The sequence below is a fragment of the Rhinoraja longicauda genome, chromosome 22, assembly GCF_053455715.1.
Source record: "Rhinoraja longicauda isolate Sanriku21f chromosome 22, sRhiLon1.1, whole genome shotgun sequence".
NCBI classification, from domain to species: domain Eukaryota; kingdom Metazoa; phylum Chordata; class Chondrichthyes; order Rajiformes; family Arhynchobatidae; genus Rhinoraja; species Rhinoraja longicauda.
Genome location: NC_135974.1, coordinates 26945049 through 26962876, shown reverse-complemented (window position 1 = coordinate 26962876; position 17828 = coordinate 26945049). Strand labels below are relative to the sequence as shown.

The 17828-nt window shown below is 44.1% G+C and overlaps 1 protein-coding gene across 1 annotated transcript in view; it reads right to left on the bottom strand.

The window, feature by feature from the left end:
- atp9a (ATPase phospholipid transporting 9A) overlaps nt 1-17828 on the bottom strand; it is a 104017-nt gene that overhangs the window by 29443 nt on the left and 56746 nt on the right. Inside the window, exons 15-19 of the mRNA XM_078418993.1 lie at nt 14112-14273; nt 7281-7373; nt 6108-6191; nt 4721-4891; nt 3447-3545 (exon numbers count right to left, since the gene is read on the bottom strand). Coding sequence (XP_078275119.1) covers nt 3447-3545; nt 4721-4891; nt 6108-6191; nt 7281-7373; nt 14112-14273 — 609 coding nt within the window. The remainder of the gene's footprint in view (nt 1-3446; nt 3546-4720; nt 4892-6107; nt 6192-7280; nt 7374-14111; nt 14274-17828) is intronic.

Below are 17828 nucleotides of genomic sequence, written 5' to 3'. Positions count from 1 at the left end.
TGTACGGTGAGAGGGGGGAATGTTTAGTGGAGATGTGCGGGGCAAGTTTTTTTTTTACGCAGAGAGTAGTGGGGACATGGAACGCACTGCCCGGGATGGTGGTGGAGGCAGATCGGACGGTGGCGTTGAAGAGGCTTTTAGATGGGCGCATGGAAGTGCAGGGAATAGAGGGGTATGAATCATGTACAGGCAGATGAGATCAGTTTAATTTGGTATCAAGTTCGGCACAAACATGGTGGGCTGAAGGGCCCTTTCCTGTGATCTACTGCTCTCTGTTCTATAGAACTGCTTCCAGGATAGAGTCACAGAGTTACCGAGTCATACAGTGTGGAGAACAGGCCCTTCTGCCCAACTTGCCCAAACTGACCAATATATCCCACCTACACTATTCCCACCTACCTGTGTCTCTCTAAACTTGTCCTATCTATGTACCTGTCTCATTGTTCCTTAAACGTTGCAATAGTCCCTGCCTCAACTAGCTCCTCCGGCAGCTCGCTCCATACACCCACCATCTTTGGTGTGAAAAAGTTATCCTTCAGATTCCTATTAAATCTCACCCCCTTCACTTTAAACCGATGCCCTCTGGTTCTCGATGTCCCTGCGCTGGAATTAATGCCCAAGAGAAAAGTGTCCGGGAGATATTCTACGAACAAAATGAAAAACATCCCGTGGTTCTATTTTTTAACTTCATGACTTGGACCACATTTCCTTTCTAGTAGCCGTGTGTTGACACGTTACAAGGAGCGAGCATGTTGCCGCCGAGGGTGAAATATGTTCCGAATTAGTTGCGACATTCTTTTGCCTTGAAGACAGAGCTACTACACGGACTTTCATTTGCTTGCTAATAGGAAGTTATGCTTCAGCTGGAGTAAGGGTCAAGCTACAAAGAAGCCATGGAGGAAAAGGGGGGAGAGTGAACAAAATAGAACAATGCTATTTTTGAATTCCCTTTGCCATTATTGTATTCACAGCAACAGAAATCTAAAGAGGTCTCAGAATTAAAATGTAAAAACTTGGAAAGTTTAAGCAAAGATTGTCATTAACTTTAAAGTGTTTTTCCTTTGCATCTTTTCAGAGAATCATATGGAAGGAAAGTCGCCATATTTAGTTTAGTTAAGAGATGCAGCGTGGCAACAGGCCCTTCAGCCCACGCTGTTCACCCGTATACTGGTCCTATCTTACACAGTAGGGGCAATTTACAGAGGTCAAATAACCTGCACGTCTTTGGAATATGGGAGGAAACCGGAGCAACCAGAGAGAACCCACGCGGTCACAGGGAGGACGTGCAAACTCCGTACAGACAGCACCTGTAGTCAGGATTGAACCTGGGTCTCTACCGCTGTAAGGCTGCAACTCTACCGCTGTGCCACTGTGTCACCCCTTATGTGCACCAAATTCTCTGGTCGTGATTTATTGGGGGCATTTTATTGAATCTACAGGTTCACAAGTTATAGGAGTAGAATTAGGCCATTCGGCCCATCGAGTCTACTCCACCATTCAATCATGGCTGATCTCTGCCACCTAATCCCATTTTCCTGCCTTTTCCCCATAATCCTTGACACCCGTTCTAATCAAGAATTTGTCTATCTCTGCCTTAAAAATATCCACTGACTTGGCCTCCACAGCCCTCTGTGGCAATGATTAACTACCCTCTTACTAAAGAAGTTCCTCCTCACCTCCTTTCTGAAAGTGCGCCCTTTAATTCTGAGACTATGACCTCTGGTCGTCGACTATCCCACTAGTGGAAACATCCTCTCCACATCCACTCTATCTAGGCCTTTAATGGTGAACAGACAAAACTGTTGAAATTCAGCTCATTTTCTGCACTTACTGAAGTTGCAGTCTACATTATCTACTCAGTGAAGTGCAATGAAAGCTCATCCTTCAAACCTTCAGCATTGAATGCTACTGTGCCAAGGCAATTTACAGTTTGGATGCAATATCACTGTGAGAAAATAATGAGCTTCACTCCCCTTCCCAGGTAATAAAGAGGATGGTTCAGTGCAGGGAAAATAATCTGTGGCAGCCAACTCTCTGCTGGCCCCTTCTGGTTGATAGATAGTTGGACATTGCCCCAGGCTGTACATAAAAATATTACAACACGCAAATATCAGAGCTATTTATTATCACTCCTGAAGACAATGGCAGTGTGAACTGTGAAGAGGATGCTATGAGGATGCAGGTTGAGTTGGATAGGTTGGGTGAGTGGGCAGATGCATGGCGGATGCAGTATAATGTGGATGCAGTATAATGCAAGGTTATCCACTTAGGTGGCAAGAACAAGAAGGCAGATTATTATCTGAATGGTGTCAGATTAGGAAAAGGGGAAGTGCAACGAGACCTGGGTGTCCTTGTACATCAGTCACTGAAAGTAAGGATGCAGGTACAGCAGGCAGTGAAGAAAGCTAATGGCATGTTGGCCTTCATAACAAGAGGAATTGAGTATAGGAGCAAAGAGGTCTCTCTGCAGTTATACAGGGCCCTGGTGAGACCGCACCTGGAGTATTGTGTGCAGATTTGGTCTCCTAATTTGAGGAAGGACATTCTTGCAGTTGAGGGAGTGCAACGTAGGTTCACAAGGTTAATTCCCGGGATGGCGGAATTGTCATATGATGAAAGAATGGAACGACTGGGCTTGTATTTACTGGAATTGAGAAGGATGAGAGGGGACCTTATAGAAACATATTAAATTATTTAGGGATTGGACAAGCTAGATGCAGGAAACATGTTCCCGATGTTGAGGGTGATCAGAACTAGGGGACACAGTTTAAGAATAATGGGTAAGCCATTTAGAGCTGAGATGAGGAAAAACATTTTCACCCAGAGAGTTGTGGAATTTGTGGAATTCTTTGCCTCAGAAGGCAGTACAGGCCAATTCACTGGATGCATTCAAAAGAGAGTTAGATAGAGCTCTTACGGCTAGCGGAATCAAGGGATATGGGGAGAGGGCAGGAACGGGGTACTGATTGTGGATGATCAGCCATGATCGCATTGAATGGCGGTGCTGGCTCGAAGGGCCGAATGGCCTACTCCTGCACCTATTTTCTATGTTTCTATGTAAATATAGCAAAGCTCAGGATCTCCAGCAATGGGACAGCTTACAATCATGCTTCTCCTTCCCTTTCAGAAACTGCAATATCATTTCTTGAAAGAAATGCTGGTGCTGGCACCACCCTTTTGAAAGGAATACATTCAACATAGAACAGTGCAGCACAGGAACAGGCCCTTCGGCCCACAATGTCTGTGCCGAACATGATGCCAGATAAGCGAATCTCCTCTATATCTCTCAATTCCCTGCATATCCATGTGCCTTTCTAAAAGCTTCTTAAATGCCACTCTTGTGTTTAGCTCCATCACCCCCGGTTTAAAAGATTACTGAGCTCAATGTCATCTAGTGGTTTGGGTATCCAATGGTGACAATGAGAAAAAAGTGTGCAAATACTTACTGTTCGGAAAATGTGGATATCTTGATTCCTAGTTACCAGGTGTGCATTTTTTGCTGTGCACGTTGCTGTCTCAAGTTTATCTCCAGTGAGCATCCAGACCTACACGGGAGATGTAAGGAAGGTGTAAGAAAAGGAAGATCCATCCATATCCAAAAGGAAACTGAAAGACATGAAAACTGCTAATACATGCAACATGATATGAAGTGTGCATAACTCTGAGAGCTGTCAGAAACATAGGGATGAGCAAATGCACTGAGATCATTGGATATAATGGTTCAATGGCTCCTTTATTATCACGTGTACCGAGGTACAGTGAAATTCTTTTTTTTTTTTGCCTGCAGAAATTATTTATTTTGCACACAGGGGCAATGGTAGAATTGCTACCTTACAGCACCAGAGACCCGGATTTGATTCCGACCAAGGGTGCTGTCTGTTTGGAGTTTGTACATTCTGCCTGTGACCGCATGGATTTTCTTTGCATGCTCCGGTTTACTCCTTCACTCCAAAGATGCACAGGTTTTTAGGTTAATTGGCTTTGGCAAAGATTGAAGATTGTCTCTAGTGTGTAGGATAACGCTAGAGTATGGAGATTGCTGGTCGGCGTGGGCTCGGTGGGACAAAGGATCTGTTTCTACGTTGTATCTCTAAACTAAACTAAAGATCAGACGAATATTGCCCTACTTAAGTATAATAAGTGCATCATACATAGAAACAGCCCACTGAGGCTGTATGCAAGAGTCGCCAGGTTTTGGCGCCATTTCACAGCTCTTCAGTGGTTCCTCTACCTGCTTCCTCCATGCTTCCTAAAGGAATAGCTCATATCAGGTAGAGTTCAGGGTGCAAAAAAATTTCAGCCATATCCTTATGTTTCAGATCTCCAACAACAAAACTTAAGAATGAGGGGGAGGCCATTTAAGACTGAGATGAGGAAGAACGTTTTCACGCAGAGAGTTGTGAATCTGTGGAATTCAATGCCGCAGAAGGTAGTGGAGACCAATTCACTGGATCTTTTCAAGAGTTAGATATAACTCTTAGGACTAACGGAATCAAGGGATATGGGGAGAAATCAGGAACGGGGTACAGATTTAGGGTGACCAGCCATGATCATATTGAATGGTGCTGCTGGCTTGAAGGGCTGAGTGTCCTACTCCTGCACCTATTTTCTATGTTTCTAAAACATGCTTGCCCAATGTAAACCAGACCTTAAGAATTCAGACAAAAGTTAGGCAAGGCAGAACTTTGGCTCTGCGGTTCCATGGGCCGGAGTTTCGTACCTTTATTCCAGCATTTCTCAGCATTTCCAGGGTAGGCCTGACGTCAGTCTGCAGTTGGTCTTCCACCCCAGTCAGGCACAGCAGCTCCATTTCCATCTCCAAGCTCTCAATAACCGTAGCGACTTTCAACGACCGATCGTGCACACTCAGCTTTGCTTGAATGTAACGATTCTGGAGAAAATACATCTTTTACATTCATTTGTTCATTCAATGTCACGATAAAGTTTTGATACAACATGTCAACGGGGCGGCACAGTGGCGCAGCGGTAGAGTTGCTGCCTTGCAGCGCCAGAGACCCGGGTTCGATCCTGACTACGGGTGCTGTCTGCATGGAGTTTGTGCGTTCTCCCTGTGAATGCGTGGGTTTTCTCCAGGTGCTCCGGTTTCCTCCCACAATACAACGACGTACAGGTATGTCGGTTAAACTGGCTTCGGTAAAATTGTAAATGCTCCCTAGTGAGTAGGTTGGTGCTAGTATACGGGGTGATCGCTGGTTAATGGGCTGAAGGGCCAGTTTCAGGCGCTGTATTTCTAAAATCTAAACTTGGTCAGCAAAAGGCATGACTACTTTGACATAAAGCCACATATTTTCTTCCCTCTTAGAAGACGTTCTGCCATACCCTGGAGCACAGTCCCATGGACGAGCTTGGGTCTTACTACATGGTCATTATCCAGGTGTTGTTGGTGAGCAGCAGTCTAGAGATGCCTCTCGACCAAACCTCAGCCTGCCTTCATCCAACGTACAGACTTCCTGAAGTGATTGCTAAATAGCATTCAGGAGCTAGAAATGGGTTTGTTACTTATTTTAATATCAGAAACTGATTGGTGACCCCTCTAAATGGAGCTATTGAACATTGGTTCAGTTCTGTGTATTTAAGATGGGAGGGTAGATGGAACACCAAGCTTGCTATAACAGCACCATCATCTAATCAATGTTGTAGGTGATCACTGTCATCATTTGGCTGCTAATGATGGGGGGTTTTCTGCATCTGGAGTTATACCCACATAAAATCCACACAAAACAATCCCCCACCCCCCACCCCCCATAAATATATTAAAATGAAACCATTTCTATATCGTTCAAAAGTATGTGCAATCTGTATCTAAATATCGAACCCCATGGATGTCAAATTGTTTCCATGCAGAAGTTTGGATTAATTAAAATGTTCTTCTGAATACAATTGCTAAGCCACTGGAAGATATGTTTTAATAAAAGAATTCATATGGAGAGCCGGTTATAGGTTCAAAAGGTCTAGGAGCAGAATTATGCCATTCAGCTCATCGTCTACTCCGCCATTCAATCACGGCTGATCTATCTTTCCCTCTCAACCCCATTCTCCTGCCTTCTCCCCATAACCCCAGACACCCGTACTAATCAAGAAGTTACCTCAAAATCCTGGTACTGTTCCTCTGTTAGGGACTTCTTGGCAACAACCAGAACCCTAAGTCCTTCTCTGGCCATATTGCCGCACTGTAATCAAGTAATGTTCAGAACAACAGAAGAATAATCATATTCTTTACATTTATTATTCAGAAAATTATCTGCCAGAAACATAAAGCACCCAAGAAATGACATCCTATATGTTTAGTAGCAACCCCGCCCCCCTCACCCACCCACTTACTTCACCTACTTATGTATATTTCTACCAGCAAATTCATACACGGATGACAGAAAATGCCATGTAGAAACATGAATTAATGAGAGTTTTTTTATTGATTCGGTTATTGCTAACAATCTATTAAGAATTATTTTCCATGGGTATGGGCTAAAATATACTCAATGCTAGGCTGATCATGTTTTAATTCTGAACACTGGTTTATCTGTCTTCCACTTAACCTTCTTGGTCAGTGGAAGAGGACAGAATTTTGGGCACCATGATTCTGCTACTGTGAACACAGGAAATAGTCCTAGCTTAAAGGAATAATCAAGTAGGGCCCAGGTGCATCACAATCAAGGAACAGGGGGATGGAAAGAGCAGTCGGCACAGTGGCACAGTGGCCTTTCAGCACCAGAGACCCATGTTCAATCCTGACTAAGGGGGCTCCCTGTGTGGAGTTTGCACGTTCTCCCTGTGACGTCATGGGTTTTCTCTCGATGCTCTGGTTTCCTCCCACATCTCAAAGATGTGCAGGTTTGTGGGTTATTTGGCTTCTGTAAATAGTCCCTGGCGTGTGGGATAGAACTAGTGTATGGGGTGATTGTTGGTTTGCATGGACCGAAGTGCCTGTTTCCATGCTGTATCTCTGAACTAAACTAAAACTGTCAAACTAACTCCAGGAACCCCTAATTTTTGTTGCAAGTGTCTCCAAAGATTTAAAAGGCAATGGCTGTGAGCATAAGGCCACAGCATTAACCCCATTGTCATCAGGTGCAGAAGTTTACAATCTTGTTCACAATGTGGGAAACATGTCTTTATAAATACTGAAAATCTTTCTTATATATTTTTATACTGCTTCTGAACATATTATTGTTACTTCGATACTCTGAAATAATACCAGCGACCTTTTTTACGGGGAATTTCCTATAACACTGATGAAGAAAATGAGGAAGAATATGTACCTCTTCTTCAAGCCAGTCATTGTACTGAACAATTCCCATCATGACCACGTCAGCTCCTTTCATGTAGAACATAATCTCTCCTGTGGATTCATCCTGAACAAGAAACACAATTACAATTGATATCAGACAGTTAAATGAGCAGCTAGAGTACTTTGCACATCCCCACCTCTCTTCCACCTTTCTTTCCCCACCTTCCTACCATCAGTCTGAAGAAGGGTCCTAACTTGAAAACGTCACCTATCTATGTTATCCAGGGTTGCTGCCTGATCCCACTGAGTTACTCCAGCACTCTGTGTCTTCTTTTGTAAACCAGCATCCGCAGTTCCTTGTTTCTAGCTCGAATACTTTGTTCACTGCCAAATTCCTACAGGGACACAAAAATGGCCGGACGAGGAGAGGAGAGGAGAGGAGAGAGACGTTGGTTTGCGGGAACCGCCCCTGTGCGTCGAGTGAGCGGGCCCACCTGACTTTGGACTTTGAATAAAGGTGCCAAAATGGTGGCGCCCACATGTGCAATATATGCAAAAAGAATTTCACTGTGCAGGTGCTTATGTGATAAACAAAGCACCATTGGGATGATGACTGTAATGAGCTTCACAAAACTGCTCTTGCCCCTTCCAGCTCTTCCCCAACTAAAAGCCGCCATCTTACATTTTTAATAGCCAACGCCTTTCATTAAAATTATTGCTTTAATATAAAAGAAGTGCCAGGGTACTTCAAGAATGCAGAAAGAAATGCCGGGACAGTGGGTAAAAGTACACTATTTTGGGGGAGAGTTAAGGGGTCACCAATTGGTTCACGGAGAGGGAGTGGTGATGAAAAGAAAGGTTTTTGAGAGATTCTAAAGGAGCAGTTTGGGAAGCAAGCACAAGGAACTGCAGATGCTGGTTTGCAAAAATATGCACAAAGCACTGGAGTAACTCAGCTGGTCAGGCAGCACCTTTGGAGGACTTGGATGGGCGATGTTTTGGGTCGGGGTCCTTCTTTAGACTCAGTTTAGCACATCTTTCAAAGAGGTCAAAAACACTTAAGAAGCACGTCATTTAAAATGTTGGCTGCGTTAACAATCACGATGGGTCATCTGTATGTGAAACATGAAACCGCCGTAGTTTCAATCACAAACAATGACATACATTTGCCATGGCACATCAAAGGAATACTCCAGGGAGAGCTGACAAATTAACACAATCATACACCCAAACCTTTCCTCAGGAAATGCTGGATGTAAAGATGAAACACAATAACAATTTACTTTTGTGCTTTACAACTGCAGAATTAATAAGGTCCTGAACTACTATCATCCTCATTGGTGACCCTCGAACTAATCTTGGATCGGACTTTACTGGCTTTATCTCGCGCTAAAAGTCATTCCCTTATCATGACAGACAATCTGTACGCTGTAAATGGCTCGATTGTAATCGTGTATTGTCTTTCCGCTGACTGGTTAGCACGCAACTAAAGCTTTTCACTGTACCTCGGTACACGTGACAATGAACTAAACTAACCTGCCCTCTATTCATTGCTGTCTTCCTGCACCCATTTTCAGTTGACTTCAGCAAAGAATGGAATGTTCTTTTAAAACAACTGGGCTACATTCTGGAGTTCCAGTGAGGAGTGCTTGAAAAACTATACTTTCATAAACATTCTGCTTGCACTAAGTGCTTATCAATAGGCAGCCTTGCAAAATATGTTTAGCTGAGATTAATGTAACTCAATGTATTCCTGAACTTCATGATACATTCCCTGCAATGCATACTTCTCTGTACATGGTGTTCTGCTTTGTCTAGAGAATGAGGTGTCCACACTACCAGAAAGATAATTAATCAATATTGAATGTCCCATTGTTATTTTAAACTGGCCCTGCTACAAATCACTCAGATCAGTAGGTGGGGCAGGGAGGGTGGGGGGAATGGGCAACTTTATATACAGAAACACAGTTAAAGTTATACATTTCACGCCTTCAAGCTCAGTTAATTAAATTATTTTATTATCAGTCTTTATTTGTGCAGACCTAAAACTTTAAATTAAGTTTGTAGGAAGGAACAGCAATAGGTGGTTTACGCTGAAGACACACAAGGCTGGTGTAACTCAGCGGCAGACTCTTCAGACTAAGTGGGTCTCGACCCGAAACGTCACCCATTCCTTCTCTCCAGAGATGCTGCCTGTCCCGCCGAGTTACTCCAGCATTTTGTGTCTATCTTTAAATTCAGTTGGTTGCTCTGGAATACGGCTTACGAACCAAGCAGAAATATAATGCATGTGATTGAGTGTGTAGCAAACATTGCTTGTGATTATAGAAACAGGATGTCCTGTCAGGCTGGAAGCAACGGCTTTTTCAAATAAATACTGATTTCGTTTAAAAGTTGGTGCAGACGAGTTATTTCCCCACCCAACCAAGCTCAACCGGACATTGTTACATTACTAATGATGCCTGCCCGGGTTGTCCAGAGTGTGGCTCACTGTGGACAAGTCAGACAAAGACGAGGATCGAAGGCGAGGAAATAGAGAAGCTAAATTGTGGTGGTCAGTGTTTGCTCAATGCGTGTAAATACCAGAAGGACATCGGCATTATCCATTAACACAGGGCGGAAATGGTACAGTGATGATGTGAGATTTCTGGCAACTTTGTTTGAAGTGATCAGACAAGGGGAGATTTATCACAGTCAGTTCATCACGTCTCACGGAAAGTGATTTTCTTCTTGCCCTTTATTATTTTAGGGACAGAATCCTCAGTGCTCGTTAGAGGGAGCGTTTAAGTCTGAACCACTCTGTGGGATAATGAACTGAACTTCTAGAGATAGAAGCAATCTGATAGCTCAATATTTGGAAATAACTAGTAGGGGGAGCCAAAGGGATTTAGATGGTCGGACCAGTGAGGATGTATTCCTGCTCAAAACGTGCTGAATAGACATCTTTAAATAGTCTCCTTAGTGAAAGATTAACTGCTGATTATGGCCACATAGGTGTCATAGTCATACAGTGTGGAAACAGGCCCTTTGGCCTACCTTGCCCATGCCAACCAACATGCCCTATCCACATGAGACCCACCAGTCAAAAAACCCACCTTTCAACATAAGGAGGGTATCTTATTGAGTCATAGTGATACATTGTGGAAACAAGCCCTTGTTGAGTCATGGAGTCATGGAGTCATAGAGTGACACACTGTGGAAACAGGCCCTTCGGCCCATCGTACTCAAACCAGCCAACATGTCCCAGGCACACTTGGCCCACCTGCCTGCATTTGGCCCATATCCTTCAAATGAGGGATACCCTCATCCTATCCATGTACCTGTCCAACCGTTTCCTGAATGTTGGGATAGTCCCAGCCTCAACTACTTCCCCTGGCAGCTTATTCCATACATCCACCACCCTTTGCATGAATTAGTTACCCCTCTGATTCTTATTAAATCTTTTCCCCTTCACTTTAGACCTATGTCCTCTGGTCCTCGATTCACCTACTCTGGGCAAGAGACTGTGCTTCTACCCGATCTATTCATTTCATCTTCTATGTAGTTTTGTAACATCTTAATAAATGTTTTGCCATTTTGTGGAAGCGTTTACTTGGCTTGGTCAGCTTCGTTCAGCCTCGCTGCACCTTTGACTGCAACCATTAGCCATGGCGAGCGACTGCTGCAGAAGAGAGAGCTGGATAGAGCTCTTAAGGATAGCGGAGTGAGGGGGTATGGGGAGAAGGCAGGAACGGGGTACTGATTGAGAGTGATCAGCCATGATCGCATTGAATGGCGGTGCTGGCTCGAAGGGCTGAATGGCCTACTCCTGCACCTATTGTCTATTGTCTATTGAAATGCACCGGAAAATGCAACAGCAACTGAGCTGCGCTGCAAATGTGATTAGGAGTGAGAGACAGGGAATGAGTCATGCAAGGAGGTGTGGTGGCATGTGGGTGCGGTAGAACCTCCTGATGTCACCCCACAGTGTACCTCTTCCCACCAGCCTCCCATTTCTCACCTGCCTTTGACCCACTCGTGTTTAAATTTGAAAGATAATCAATCGTGGGCTGTTTTTGAATTCACAATCTGGTTCACAGAATGAAAAATAGCAAACATAATTGCCAAACCACAACACCTTATGAATTATGTAGGAAGGAACTGCAGATGATGGTTTAAACTGAAGATAGACACAAAATGTTGGAGTAACTTGGCGGAACAGGCAGCGTCTCTGGAGAGAAGGAATGGGTGACATTTTGGGTCGAGACCCTTCTTCTTCAGGTCTCGACCCGAAACGTCACCCATTCCTTCTCTCCAGAGATGCTGCCTGTCCTGCTGAGTTACTCAAGCATTTTGTGTCTATCTTCACCTTATGAATCATGTCAGCCTCTCATAACGACAAGGCGGGATTATTCAGTGAGAGGGCCAGGTGTGGTTCAATGATCGTGCGAAGCATCACATATCCATGTTCTCCAGGAATGCTGCCTGACCCGTTGAGTTACTCCAGCATTTTGTGTCTTTCCTTGGTAAATCTGCATTTCCTTGTTTCTCCATTTTAGCGATGTTGGACATTTAACAGAATAAAAACAAACTTGTACCTATATAAATAGTCAACATGAACTCTAAAAGCATTTTGTAGCCCATGAGGTTCTTTGGAAATAGAGTCCTTATTTTACAGAGTTCTTATTACCACAGCCGATAGACTGGTGTATAGACTATAGACTAGGGCAGCATGGTGGCGGAGTGGTAAAGTTGCTGCCTTACAGCGCTTACAGTTCTCGGAGAAAACCTCAGAGAACTTTGGTTTCCTCCCACACTCCAAAGATGTCCAGGTTTGTAGTTTAATTGGCTTGGTATAAATGTGAAAATTGTCCCTAGTAGTAATAAGATTGTGTTAGTGTGCGGGGATCGCTGGTCGGTGTGGACTCAGTGAGCCGAAGGGCCCGTTTCCGCACTGTATCTCTAAACTAAACTAAACCTACATGGCAGGCAGTATGTGCAGTGATCTTCTTCAGATAATATGCACAAAACCAATCACTTGTTAAATAAAAGGCGTCATAGTCATTTACCACAGATGCGTGATCGGAGTCACCTGGCAACAACAAATGATGCTCTTAATTAGATAGATGCATATATTTATAATATTGCTTACTTTGTTTGAAACAAACTCTGAAAGTCAAGTCTGAAAGTTGGCCCAAAAATTAAATAATAGAGTTCATGGATGAGTTGAAATCAAAATTTATCCAGTCTCGGTCAAATTAGAGTAAACTAAAAGCAGTTTATGTTTAGACAAATGTAGACAAATGCTCCAGAGTTTAAATAGACACTTTTTTATGTATCTTACCACAAAGCAGCACAGGAAATGGCAGATGAAAATATTAACATGGTCAGAGTAGATGACAAATATTGCAAGCTTAATTTTGATGCTAAAATATCACACCATGTACAAGCTACAAGCTTTGCTTTAACTAGCAGGATTTTTCAAGCGTCCTCTGGTGGGCACTGATAATGTGATATGATTGACTATTTAAAAATATTAAGGAGAAAAAAAAGAGCCTGAGGAAAAGCAGGCACATGCACAATGGTGACACGGTGGTGCAGCGGTAGAGTTGCTGCCTTGCAGTGCCAGAGACCCAGGTTCGATCCTGACCATGGGAGCTGGAGCTGTCTGTACAGAGTTTGTACGTTCTCCCCGTGACCTGCATGGGTTTTGTCCAGGACCACTGGTAGCCTCCCACACTCCAAAAATGTACAGGTTTGTAGGTTAATTGGCTTGGTATAATTGCAAATTGTCCCTAGTGTGTGTAGGATTGTGTTGGTGTGTGGGGGATCGCTGGTCGGCGCGGACTCAGTGGGGCGAAAAGGCACCGTTTCCATGCTGTATCACTAAACTAAACTAAAAACAAAAAAAATGTAATTGAATTTATTGAATGCGCCACTCTACAAGAGGAGCTAGAACATTTGATGTTTAATACTCCCCACTTTCTACAGTGATCTGATCGCATCCTGTGTCCCTGGCAAGGGAGGGGAAGCACCAGCGAGGGACTCAGTCTCCATCAGCAGCCCTGGTTGAGCTCACAGCTCAAAGTCAAATATGCACAGGATCACCAATACTGCCACACCTCTTGCAGTTCATGGACTCTCTCCCATCTTCAACATGTGGGAGTTTAACAAGAAGTTGCTGGAAATACACTGCAGATCTGTCAGGGTCTACACAGAGATAAACAGAGTCAATATCTCAGGCCATTCACCCTCTGAGGCCTGAAGATTAATTCTGTTCTTCTCCTCACACTGGACACTCAATATTGGGCGATGGACATGGTGGCGCAGCGGTAGAGTTGCTGCCTTCTAGTAAGCTCGTTTAGTGCAAGATAAACGCCAGTAAAATCCGATCAAAGATAGTCCCAAGGGTTTCCAATGAGGTCGAAACTCAGGACTGCTCTCTAGTTGTTGGTAGGATGATTCAGTTGCCTGATAACAGCCGGGGAAGAAGCTGTCCCTGAATCTGGAGGTGTGTGGAGGTACAAAGCTTGAAGAATGCTCACACTTCCACACCCTTTGCCTGTTGGGAGAGAGGGGAAGAGGGAGTGGCCTGGGTTCATGGATGATGGAAAAAGCAAAGGTAAATTGATGGATAAAGGAATAAGGAATCTGATCTGCGTAGGAAGGAACTGCAGGTGCTGGTTTAAACCGAGGATAGGCACAAAAAGCTGGAGCAACTCAGCGGGTCAGGCAGCATCTCTGGAGAAACGTCACCTGTTCCTTTTCTCCAGAGGTGCTGCCTGACCCGCTGAGTTACTCCAGCTTTTCGTGTCCATCTAAGGAATCTGATCTCCCTGGTAAAGACATAGCAGATCATTTTGGCTTCTTTATCGACACTTACTTTGACAATGATTCCCATGCGTTTGCTCTCGTAGGTAAATGGGAACACCTGCAGGATGGTGAAGTTCAGAATCTGTCCACCTGGTGTCCTCAGCTGCATGGAGGACTGGTTCCTGCCCACCAGAGTCAGGCCCACACACTCTGTCCACTGCACCAGCGAGACCTAAAACACACAAGCAATAGAAACATCAGCTGGGCTGCCAGATGTCAGAGTTGAAAGGTCACTCAGCTGCGGAGCTAAGGGGGAGGAATAATTGATTGTTAGCTTGAAGAAAACTAATCCACTGAGTTACTCCAGCACTTTGTTTTTTTTTTTGTAAACCAACATCTCCAATCCCTTGGATCTACATTTTACTCAGAACTGCAATTCACCCTCATGCACCAGCTACTCATTACTCATGATCTTGGATTACAAAGAGTGTAAGAAAATAACTGCAGATGCTGGTACAAATCGAAGGTATTTATTCACAAAATGCTGGAGTAACTCAGCAGGTCAGGCAGCATCTCAGGAGAGAAGGAATGGGTGACGTTTCGGGTCGAGACTGAAGAAGGGTCTCGACCCGAAACGTCACCCATTCCTTCTCTCCTGAGATGCTGCCTGACCTGCTGAGTTACTCCAGCATTTTGTGAATAAATACCTTGGATTACAAAGAGAAATTTACCGGTGGTAATTTACTTTCGCAGAAAGGGCGGCACAGTGGTGCAGCGGTAGTGTTGTGGCCTTGTGGTGTCAGGGACCCGGGTTCGATCCTGACTACGGGCGCTACCTGTATGGAGTTTGTCCATTCTCCCTGTAACGGTGTGGGTTTTCTCCAGCTGCTCTGGTTTCCTCCCTCGCTCCAAAGACGTACAGGTTTGTAGATTAATTGGCTTCAGTAAATTGTAAATTTGGCCCTGGTGTGGGGTGCGCTGGTTGGCACGGCCTCAGTGGGCCGAAGGGCCTATTTCCACGCTGTATCTCTAAAGTCTATTGAACCACCTGTATCAAGGTAACACAGCCAGCCAACCTTGTAATACAGCTAGAAGGCCTCTAACCTTAGTTTATTCTTGTCACGTGCAGAGGAACAGTGAAAAGCTTTGGTTTGCATGCTGTCCAGTCAAAGACTAAAGGATGAAGGGTTTAAAAAAAACATTTAGTGCACACATATATCATTGAAGTCTGGTTGAAGATAGTTCAAAGGTCTCCAATAAGGTAGATGGGAGGTCAGGACCGCACTCTAACTGGTGAGACTTCCTCAGGAGAATTAACACGGAAATCAGCAATCAGTTCAAATTAGCAGCAGTGACAGCAACTTAGAAATGTGAAGTGCCGCATGCACTCAGAGTAAAGGTATAAGCATATTAATTATCTGTATACAGCATTAGCAGAACTAGGCATATCAGTTTTCATAATCAATCATCAATGGGTAGAAGGCAGTGAAGTACAAACGTCCTAATGACAGATATAATGGTATAATAACGAAAACAAAATACAAAATTGCTGCCACTCGTCTTCTAAGCAAGAGGGGAGACATGCAGGTGGCACGGTGGAGTAGCAGTAGAGTTGCTGCCTTACAGCACTAGAAACCTGGGTTTGATCCTGACTACAGGTGTTATCTGTACAGAGTGTGTACGTTCTCCCCGTGACCGCGTGGGTTTCCTCCAAGATCTTCGGTTTCCCCCCACTCTCCAAAGACATACAGGTTTGTAGGTTAATTGGCTTGGTATAAGTGTAAATTGTCTCTGGTGTGTGTAGGATAGTGTTAATGTGTGGGGATTGCTGGTCGGTGTGGTCTCAGCGGGCTGAAGGGCCTGTTTCCGCGCTGTATCTCTTAAACTAAACATTCAACCCTGGATTGTCATCTCTGCATTCACAGTCATTTGAGATACAATAAAATGAATTCATCCAGATCTCACCATTCTCAAATTCTTTAGGGCTTTACATTATTTTCTTTTGTCTGAAATAACATGTTCAGCAATAGGCAAGATCAGCTGCAATCGCCCATGTCGACTTAATGCTGTTCAAAGTCATAAACTTACTTCAAGTCTCCACATCACTGACATAGACTTCGATTGTGTTTACTTCCGGCCAGTTATTTTAACTCTTGAATCCCCTCTCTCTCTGTCCCAGCCCCACTGTCAACGTTGTACTACTTTCACTGTCGCCCTGATGAGTTTCACTGTCTATATAACTCGTTATCACCTACCCCCCACATCCAACAACGGACCATTGTGGGCTCCACCTTTCCTCGATCATTTTTGCATATTCATTTTTTACTTGAACCATCTATATCTCTCGGATCCTGTTCCGCTGACTCTCATTCTGAAGAAGGGTCTCGACCCGTAACTTCACCTATCGTTTTTCTCCAGAGATGCTGCCTGTCCCGCTGAGTTAATCCAGCTTCTTGCCACTATCTTTGGTTTAAACCAGCATCTGCAGTTCCTTCCAACTCGCACGAGTAGAGTGTTGTATCAACATAGCCACCGACCTCCCCACTGGTAAATGGGTGGGTGTTTGGGGAAGTTAGAAAAGGCAAGGATAGTGGAAGCTGAGTTCACTATGGGCAAATCGTCTGCTGGAAAGTAATAGCCTCAGTGGAAGTGCTGCTGAACCTGGGACAAATCATGCTGGGAATTGCCTTGGGAAATGTTCCAAATTCTCTCAGCTGAGCAGCAGAATCCAATAGAAATTCACATCCATCATGTCTCTATAGTATGATTTGAATCAAATCCCATAATAGTAGTCAGAGCGACAGTGGAGGGAGCTGCTATCTGGCTTATCTGGGAAAGCAGTCAATGGCATCAACAAGATAGGGAATAGTGCCACACCAGGCAAGCATGCAACAAATATCAACAAGTATCTCCTCTCATTTAAGGCTGGGAAGAAAATGGTGGCAGACCATTTGACCATTGCAGAAATTGCTCCGGTCACAGAATTGATCTTCATAGCACCTCACTGTTAATAACATGCTAAATTGGGGAATTTTTTTTGCTTTCTGTCCTTTAACCATTCCTCTACCTATGGTGTTATTTTATCTCAGCCTAAATATTTAGCAATAGTTATGTGTTGTAATCCTACTGTTGGCTGGTTGTAATCCACTGAGTTGGGACCTTCTTGGCTTCCAAACCCAATGCTCTTGGCCTTATTGGTATTGAGTTTTCCCGAGCTGGAAGATGCTGTGAAAACAACTTCATGAACTTGTTGGACACACGAGGAACTGCAGACGCATGTATAAGCCTGACCGCGGGAGAAGACGGCAGGGGAAGAGAAAAATACATTCTGGGCTTCCATCACAGTGAGGAGGGACTGGAGGAGACTCACTGTGATGGATGTTTCTTTTGTTTGGTGTTAGTTTATGATTGTATGTGTTATTGCATTTTTATTGATTATTCTTATTGGTCTTATTGTTGAACTGCGGGTAATGTTTCATTTCATTACACATTTATGTGTATGTGACAAATAAACGACTATTGACTATTGACCAAAAAAATACAAAGTGCTGGAGTAACTCAGAGGGTCAAGCAGCATCTGAAATGTCACCTAACCATGACCTCCAATGATGCTGCCCGCCCGCCCGCCAATTTACTCCAGCACTTTGTGTCCTTTTGTGTAAACCAGCATCTGCAGTTCCTTGTTTCGAGGTCTTGCACTCAAGTTTGGATTAAGTCTAAGATGAGGTCTCAAAGTTTGATTCCACTGGAACACACAGTGACCCTCAGCAAACAGGTTATTGGGGAA